Source organism: Ylistrum balloti, unplaced genomic scaffold (genome assembly GCF_031769215.1).
Source record: "Ylistrum balloti isolate Yb309-2 unplaced genomic scaffold, AGI_CSIRO_Ybal_v1 Utg370124, whole genome shotgun sequence".
NCBI classification, from domain to species: Eukaryota; Metazoa; Mollusca; class Bivalvia; order Pectinida; family Pectinidae; genus Ylistrum; species Ylistrum balloti.
In genome coordinates this window covers 312,695-322,500 of record NW_026782139.1, presented here as the reverse complement: position 1 = coordinate 322,500, position 9,806 = coordinate 312,695, and the positions used below count along the sequence as shown (strand labels likewise).

At 37.1% G+C, this 9,806-nt stretch overlaps 1 protein-coding gene across 1 annotated transcript in view; it reads left to right on the top strand.

Annotated features, from left to right (window-relative positions):
- LOC132550443 (flavin-containing monooxygenase 5-like) overlaps nucleotides 1-2,895 on the top strand; it is a 4,223-nt gene extending 1,328 nt beyond the window's left edge. Inside the window, exons 3-5 of the mRNA XM_060214510.1 lie at nucleotides 33-163; nucleotides 682-859; nucleotides 2,314-2,895. Coding sequence (XP_060070493.1) covers nucleotides 33-163; nucleotides 682-859; nucleotides 2,314-2,895 — 891 coding nt within the window. The remainder of the gene's footprint in view (nucleotides 1-32; nucleotides 164-681; nucleotides 860-2,313) is intronic.
- Nucleotides 2,896-9,806: the final 6,911 nt, after the last annotated feature.

Genomic DNA, 9,806 nt, shown 5'->3' with positions numbered 1-9,806 from the left:
GATGAAATAATTAAATATTTTTGTTCTATCAGACGCACACTTATGTGACCAACGTGTGTCCTAACAGTGAAGAGAGGTTTCCCGAATGGACTGTATCATATTACGACGTTCGGAATAAAGAGCCACAACAAGATGTGTTTCATGCAGTTTTCGTATGCACTGGGTAACAATCAAACAACATGTTTGTTCCAAACTAATTTTATTAACTATTTTCAGTAAATCATCCTTGTTGTCTATTTCCATACATTGTTTCTAATTGATGTTAAATGGTCTGCAATTTATTTCAATTTGTTTGACTTTTTTAGATAGCATGGTATGTACGGCTGATTTCTGGGAATGGCGGCCATTTTGTTCTATCAGTTACCACTCATCAATTCTTTATAATGTTTATCGATGTCAGTTTATTTTGTCAATTTTAATCACTTACCTTTCGATTTCCGTTTCTTTTTATCCGATATTTTCTATTGTGAACTGCAATTCGCTTCCTGTACTTTACGTTTACAAGTAAGTTCGTTAAAACCACAGTTGTTTTTTCGGAATCTATTTTTCCATGTGCATTGACTTATATTTTTTAAATGTCCATTTAGTTTCCTTACACCTCTTATTTTTCCTTTCGATTTATTTATTGATTTACCGTTTAATGATCACTCATAAGGACACATTTTCCTTTTCTGTATGAAGACATCAACATACACCATATATACCGGATATTGAAGGAGTGAAGGAGTTTCAAGGGGAGATCATCCACAGTAAGAATTATAGAATTCCTGAGAGGTTTACGAACAAGAGGGTCGTTATACTCGGAGCATCTTTCTCTGGAACTGATTTGGCTTTAGGGATATCTCCATACGCAAAACAGGTGTATTATCAAATTTCAAATATCCTTTCATATACATTAGATTAATACAAGAACTTTTAGATATTGTATTTCGTTGGTTTCCATTCTTAAGACAAAAAGTAGAACACTAACAACGTAGTAGCGATTTCACAGAGAGTTCCTTCATTTCTGGTGTGTAGCAAAACAAGAGCATGCAGTCATACAGTTGGAATGGCGGTTAAGTATCCACGGTCGGCCACCCTCCGTCCGCGATCGGCGTCCGTTCGGCTCGCGCCCGACTCAGGACAGTTAGATGTACGATCGGCCGTTTTAATATAGCATTCGGCTGACCTCTCCGTCCGGCTTTTTCGTTCGGCCTATTCCGTGACACTGGCTTTTCATTCGGCTTGTCTTCCGTTCGACCGGCCGATGTATATAACATCAGTCAACTAATGTTTACATGCAGCTTTTGAATGGCATAACATAATAAGTGTATTATCATTATCATCATCACCACCATCATCACCATCATCATCATCGTCATCATCATCATCATCATCATCATCATCATCACCATTATCACCACCATCATTATCACCATCATCACCACCATCATTATCACCATCATCATCATCACCACAATCATCACCATTATCATCATCACCACCATCATCACCATCATCATCATCATCACCATCATCACCATCACCATCATCACCACCATCATCACCATCATCATTATCACCACCATCATCAGTTAGATAAGACAGAACGCATGGCCAGGGAAAAGCCCTTTCCAATCGTTCGTGCGTTCGTTCCATTTCCGACCGACCGACCGACCAGCCGGCCGTCCGTTCGTCCGTTCCGTTTCGCCGGCCTGCTAACGAGTATATCAACCGTTGGCTTAGAACGGCTGAAACCGAGCGAAGCGCTCGGCCGGAACAATCGCCTGTATCGTTCGGCTTTTAACGGCTGAAACCGAGCGAAGCGTTCGGCCGGAACAATCGGCTCTATCGTTCGGCTTTTAACGACTGAAACCGAGCGAAGCGTTCGGACGGAACAATCGGCCGTATCGTTCGGCTAATAGCGGCTGAAACCGAGCGAAGTGTTCGGCCGGAAGATTCAGCTGTATCGTTCGGCTTCCGATCGGCCACCGACTGACCATTGTCTGGCGCGACAAAAGTGGACACTTACCCTTTATTCTAACTGCAAAAAGAAAATCTTAATTCAGACACTGAGCCATTGAAACGACGTTAAGTGGTGTTCTTTATACCTCAAACATCCGGTAATGTATCCAGTGATTTGACGATTAAGTGAAATGGAACATTCTATATAGCTGGTAGGCATTAATAAATGTCCCAATGAAAGTAAAGTTGACAATTATCTACACAAGCATTTATCGATGAATTTGTACATACGAGTTAGCAATAAACTACTAACATTTTACAGATACTAGAAGTATTTGTTTAACTCTATCTCTATTTAATTTTTCACAGATTTTCCTGAGCCATATAAAAGAGCGGTTGAAGTCAGTCTTTCCTGAAAACATCATTGAGAAACCTGGAATAAAGCGGATGACTCGTACATCTGTGGTATTCCTAGATGACACGGAAGAGGAAGTCGATGTTTTATTGTTTTGTACCGGATATAGTTACAACTTTCCATTTTTAAGTGATGACGTCATCAACGTTAATGGAAACAAAGTCATGCCTCTATATAAGCACGTGGTGAATGTCAAACATCCCAATTTGTTCTTTGTTGGAATTTTAGAACTAGTACCTTACTTCCTCTTGGCAAATGTTTCATCGAAATTTGCTGTTGCTGTGTTAAATGGCGACATCAGTCTTCCGTCCCAAACGGAGATGCAAGAATCTGTAGAGGAAGATTTTGAAAATAGAAAGAAAAGGGGTGATAAACCACATGCTTTCATAGATAATGAGAAGATCTGGGAATATGAAAGAGATCTTTCGAAATTGGTCGGCATTCAGCCCAGTCCCATAGTACTAAAATTGATTCGTGCGTTTCTCATATACGATGTGACACACAACGTTACATCTTTTCGTCAGAAAAAAAATTAAAGTTTCAGATGACAAAACGTCATTCCAAGTTTTAAATTAACAAAGGATAGAACGACGTGTGGAGATGACATGATAATGAGACGATTAACAAGACATACCCTTTACACATGTATTCATACTTGCTTATAAATTCAATAAAGCAATTGTATATTTCACTGTTACATGTAACAGAACACCAAAACTATTTCCGTTCTAGTGATATATATTTGTTGTTTTTAGATAGTTTGAATGATTGTGTGTATGGTAGAAGAAGATGTATCATGTGCCGTTTTGTTGAATCAAAGACATTTTACTATCTTATAATCCAAGAGGATAATGAATTTAGAATAAAATATCTTAATAAGATATGAGTCCTGAGTCATGAGTTCATTGCTCACTTGCGCTTCAGCTTGAATAGATCTTGCACCAAATATATTCTAAATCCATGTTTTCCTTGGTAAAACCTAAAGGTTGGTATCAACGCCTATAATGATATAGTGGCAATATTACTTGAGTTATCTCCCTTGTTGAGTTATCGCATTTTATGGAGATCAATTTACTAGTAACATATTTGACAAAATTATTTGATATGATTTGAATGGTTGTAAAAGTTCCTTTCAAATAGTGTTAAGGCAGTTCAAAGATTGTGCAAACGGCACACAAATGAATGGGACCATACACAATAAGATCAGACACCGTAGCACCAAACAATGGGCCATACTGAATCATACAGCCGTTTCGTCCTTCTATACAGCCGTTTCGTCCTTCTAGGACTTATCAGCGATGTTACATCATACAGCCGTTTCGTCCTTCTAGGACTTATCAGCGATGTTACATCATACAGCCGTTTCGTCCTTCTAGGACTTATCAGCGATGATACATCATACAGCCGTTTCGTCCTTCTAGGACTTATCAGCGATGTTACAGGCCTAAATGTGAAACGTAGGAGGCAGCTTGGGGAAATCCAAAGTGATCGAAAAAATTCTCAAAATTTAGATTGGGAGGTGCACTTACTCCGTCATTCTTGGTAACGTGTGCTCGCTTTTAGGTAACAAAACAAAAAGTTAAGGATCATGAATATATGTGATTTTTTCTGCCATTATTATAAATTAAGTTTGACCACTGTTTTATCACCAATATATACACAATAACTTTCCGGTAAGGATTTGCCCGTGCAGCCTACAGTAAACGTGTGGCAAGACATCATATAACACCTGATTAAAATCAAACTATTAATTGTGATTTTGTTCAAAATCTGTTTAGACTTCACGTCAAATCAATCAACACATTTTGCGTTTCTACTGAATGTTTGTCATTTTGCATCCTGTTTTGAACATTTGTTAGCATGAGACATCTTATGACAGAAGCAAAATCTGGCCGAGCATTCGGGATACAATCACAACGATCTGTAGACCACAGTGTACGACAGCCCGTCAGGATCGTTATTTAAGCACTATTACTAGGCGAAATCGGTTTTCAAGTTCCACTTGGTTGAAGAAACGACTTCTGCCCAGCATCTGGAAGAGGGATTTCTGCACAAACACTATATAACAAACTTCAAAGCTCTGGATTGCTCGCTCACGGACCCGCTGTACACCCTCGACTCACGCCGTCACCGTGTAACTCGGCAGCATTTGGCGGCTGACCATGTGAATTGGCGACTGTCTCAGTGGCGGCCTTTCTTTATTACCGATGGGACCAGAATGTGTGTGGACCTTCTTGATGGTAGGAGGCGTGTTTAGCATGGGGTGGGTGAGAGGTATGCTGACCGCTGTGTCACCGAGCACGAGTGTTTTGATGACCAGACAGACTGGATATAGTAGCCTGGCATGTTAACAATACCGAGATGAAAGCCTTTATCCAATTGCTGTTGTACTGACGGACGACAATTCTCGACAACATTGAGCTAGACGTATGGACAAGTCAAGTCTTTCATCCAACCTTAACGCGATCGAGCATTTGTGGAATATGTTACAACAACTAGCATAACGGACTGTCCACGGCTTCCTGGCTGATGCTCGTCGTCAAAAATAGCCACGAATTCCACAAATGGCAATATGGCGCCTGATTCGCAGACTGCCAAGCCGTTAATGGAGCCAACAATGAACAAACTCCGTATTGATAGTGTCACTGAAACATTTAAATTTTCAGTGTCATTTGGACTTTGTTTGAAAGGGTTATGATTTTTTATGTAAACGACACGCTTGAGTGAAATTGCTCCGAAGGGGTCAGAATTGTTTTCTTATTGTTTAATTTCACTCTTGTTTTTCATATTCCAACAAGTTTTCCCTTTACATTCAACTTATCTGTAAGAGACGATCCTTGACTTTCTGTGCCCAGGTTACTGTAATGATTACATGTACGTGTTACGACGCTATCATTTAACACGTTTTTATACGAACATTAATATTTGTTTGTTAGAATTCAGGGAAAGCTTCACTGTTATTACCAAATAAGGTTATCTCTACTACATATAATACATCTACTTCTGGTTCAATCTAAGGGACGCAATCCAATATGGCTGACAAAAGCTTCAGTGGAATTGCCTTATAACAATCAGTTACCCGCCTTTCTTATTATTGTTTGCCGGTACACATCATTTAGGAATAGAACGTGATATTACCACAGTTTAAGGTTAATAAAGAACACACGTATTTCTTCTAGCTTCTTTTTAAAATGTTACATGTATAATAACAGCCCCCATGTCCAGTAACGTTACGGGCGCGCATGCTTGAACATAAACCCATTAGGATCAGTAAGACGATTTACAGGATCGGGTAGATTTATGTTTTGTGCGACCAAAAACATGTGGAAGAAATGTGTTTATTTATTTTTATTTTCATTTCCCGTTAAAATGATTTGTAGTGTTTCATGTTTGACCATTTCCAGTAATACAATTTAGTTAGTTTAAACATATTTTATTGCCAAAATAAATTTGAACAAGGAAATTGGGCACAAGTTATTACAACTTATTGGAGCCTTCTCCCATCATACATTTTCAAATACATGCTTAAAAAGACAGAGGCTTAAACATAAATTATACATATTAAGCATTCACACACAGACATAAATACATCATCGAATAAGAATCTTTTAAAACCTTTTGCTGAATCTAATGGAATTGGAATTTTGCACATGTGTAAAGACAAAATAGTTCAGGTCCTCAGAAAGATCAATACTACCAAACAAAAGAAGCTCTAAATTCAAATTTACGTCTAATTCAGCCAGATTATGAAACAAAGTGCGTCTTTCATTTTTAAAGTTTGACACTTGAAGTGAAAGGCATTCTCACAAGGATGTCCACAGGAGCAAACTGGATTTCCGACAAGATTTACTCGATAAAGATCGTACTTAAGGGAACTACAACAGTGTCCAAGTTCAGTATGTATCATGTTTTACTTCCGTTCACCATATTTAAAATAGATAGGTGGAGATTGGTGTGTATTTAAAGTAAGTGAGGTTTTAAACAAATTTATGGAAGGCAGTGACCGTACAAAGAAATCTAACAAATTCCAGCTATGAAGCGTAGAAGGTATAAAAGAGAGGTTTGAAAGAAAGCCCAAATAGAGGTATTCTATAATCATTGTTATTTATAAGATTGTATCGGTTATTATCTGCAACAATAGGTGGCAAGAGATCGTTTAAATAATCTGGAGTGAGCTTGTTATGCATTTTAAATAAAAGTTGAAGTTTTCTTCGTTTTCGACGATTCGAAAGTGTATATAAACCAGTTTCAAAATTTAAATCTTCTGTACGTGCATAAGAAGGAAGGCCAGTTATAATACGAGCAGCTTCTCTTTGGGCTTTCTCTTATTTATCTGATTCAGTATTAGTGCAACTGTCCCACAATTTACACTCATACTCTAAAATTGGTAAAATAAAACTTTGTAAATTGTTAAGAGACTCTTTCTATTTAACAAATATTTCAACCTTCTTACGACATTAATTTTCTTCATAACAGATATATATGTAGCATTGATATGATCCCCCATTTTGCGCTGGAATTCAAATTTATCACCAAATGCCTATGATGATCAGTAAAATTCAAGGTCTAAATCATCATCTATGCCAATCGAATTAGAAATAAATATTACATCAGTTTTGTCAGGATTGAAAGTAACCAACCAAGTTTTAGCCCAAAAGTTTAAAGAATCAAGATCCCTATTTAAGACAGTTTGGATTTCAAGACATGATGATGAAGACTTTAATAAAGAAGTATCGTCTGCAAAAAGAGCAGATGATTCAAGGACATCGACAATATCATTTATGTATATACGAAACAAAAGTGGTCCAAGAATTGAACCTTGAGGAACCCCTGCTGAGTTTGAACCTAATTGAGAATAAACACTATTTAAGAAAACTTTCTGCTGCCTATTAAATACATAGTTTTCTAGCCACGTAAATAGCTCACCACAAAGTCCGTACGATTGTAATTTTACCATCAAACCTTTATGCCAAACACGATCGAATGCTTTAGAAATATCACAGAAAACCATACATACATGTTTTTTCTCTTCAAGAGCAATACAAGTATTGTGATAAATTTCAATGAGCCGATATACAGTAGAATGCGCATGCATAAAGCCAGACTGGTGTTTGTAACACAATGATTTTTCTACGAAATAATAATGTAAATGTTTGAAAATAAAACACTCAAAGACTTTTCCAACAGTAGATAGAAGAGAAATCGGTATATAGTTAGAGGGAGAATGCCTGTCACCTTTTTTAAACAGTGGCATTATTTTTGCTACTTTCCAATTGGTTGGAAATATACCTGACGATAAAATTTCAAGTGGAATACAAACAGTTTGTGATGTATTTCTTAACATATGATGACTGATCCCATCCTCACCCGAGGCCTTTCCGAGCTTCAATATCTGTAAAACATCACGGATTTCATTTCTATTTACTCTTACAGAACTAAACGTTTTGTTGGTTTTAGACTCAACAACACTAACTGCAGTGTTTCTATCATCGACTTGTGTAATATTATAAAAATATTAATTTAATAAGTTAGCTTTGTCTTCATCATTAGTAACAACATTATTAGTGTGAGGATCTACAAGAGAAGGAATAGATTGTGAAGTTTCAGTTGAATTCATTAACGTTTTAATAAGTCTCAAATAAGATTTTGGATCAGAAGACACAAATTCTTCAATTATACCATGAACATTCTCATAAAACATAACATATGTACAATAATGATAGTAACTTGTAGTACGAGTCATGACAGAACGATGTGGTACATAGTGATTCTGTGAGAACATCAAAGAAAATGAGAGATTACGATACTATTGTGAGTTGAAACGAAATTGGATACTAAAAGATTGGTAAGGTAAGCTGATATTGATTATTTGTTCATGTACTTGAGGAGACGATGTTCAGGCAGGTATGAATTATATCCATGTATTAAGTAATATATGAATAAGATACAATATTTTTACTCTCAACGACCTTCCTCATGCAAAATATACTTGCAGTCATATAAATTTGAAAAGTGTTTACATATAAGCACAGAGATATATACAAACATTCACACACATACACAATTCCCGTTAATGCTGTAAAGTGCTTAAATTACGTGGTGTCAAAATTTCTCTTTTGTACTAGGAACATGTTTTCGCGGGGTCCAAATAGGAGGTACGGGTTCTTTGGTATTCATACACACGCTGACCCATGAACACAATTTCGCCGGAGTTTTGAAATTCGCGCACTGATAGAAAAACGCGCATATACATGTTGCGAAATGTAACTTCTGCGAAATAAAAAAAGCTTTTCGGTATATACACACACACCCTCTCTCTCTCTCTCACACACATACATCCATCACACTCACACACACCCTTACACACACACACACGTGCACGCATATATACACATGTCCACGCCCACAGACATACGTGACAACTCACGCACGCACTAACATAGACACCTGCGTATGCAACATGTGTACGTTTACACACGCACACACACACCACCGCCACCACACGCACACACCTCAAGAACACGTACGCACACACACTCATGCACACACCCTCACACATCATCACACACACCATCACACGCACGTGTACACACACGCAAATTCAATCCTATTAGGTTTTACAATATTTACATATAGACACAGATATATACATAATTAACACTTGTGTATGTACAAATAGCACGCATGCGCAAACCCCTTGAATATAATTGTATACACATGCACTTATACAAATTTATCCGCTCGCTCATCTAAACATCACCCGTCCACACGTGCGTGAATGCGCACGTATTCACCCAATCATGCACGCACACAGTGCACAAACATGTACAAAGCAGATATAACAGTTGCTCGTATGTTGCTAGATGTAAGCCTATTGTTATGATTACACATCCGTATACATTTTTGTGTATTCTGTTTCAACCAATTGTATGCTAAAAAGTTTGGTATTATTTGCTGCCTGTATTAAGAGGCATATATACTTACACGTTTCATATTAAGGTGGTAAATACACATAGTTGTAAAACATTGTTTTCATTTATAATGGACACATTGAGCATGAAAATATGTACATGTATAAGTTTTGTACAAGTTTACGATAAATGATCTACCGTGAGGACAGTAGAACAGTGAAACTGACATGGAACTTTCAGGAACACTGACGACTGTATCAATGATAGAAAACAATGATGATTACAAGGGTAAGTACGCAGGAACATGTACACAGATCTCAAGCATGTAACTAAAGTATATGATTTAGTACAATCGAAACTCACTAAGCTAAAATGTCAATGTTGTGAGCTTCAATTGATTTAAGTATTTTATTCAAACATGTTTAACATACTATATATGTCATCGTTTATAGGTGCGTACATACAACTTCTATGATAAAAAACAATATTTATTAAACAGAGTATTGAATGATCAATGTCATCAACGGAAGTTGATG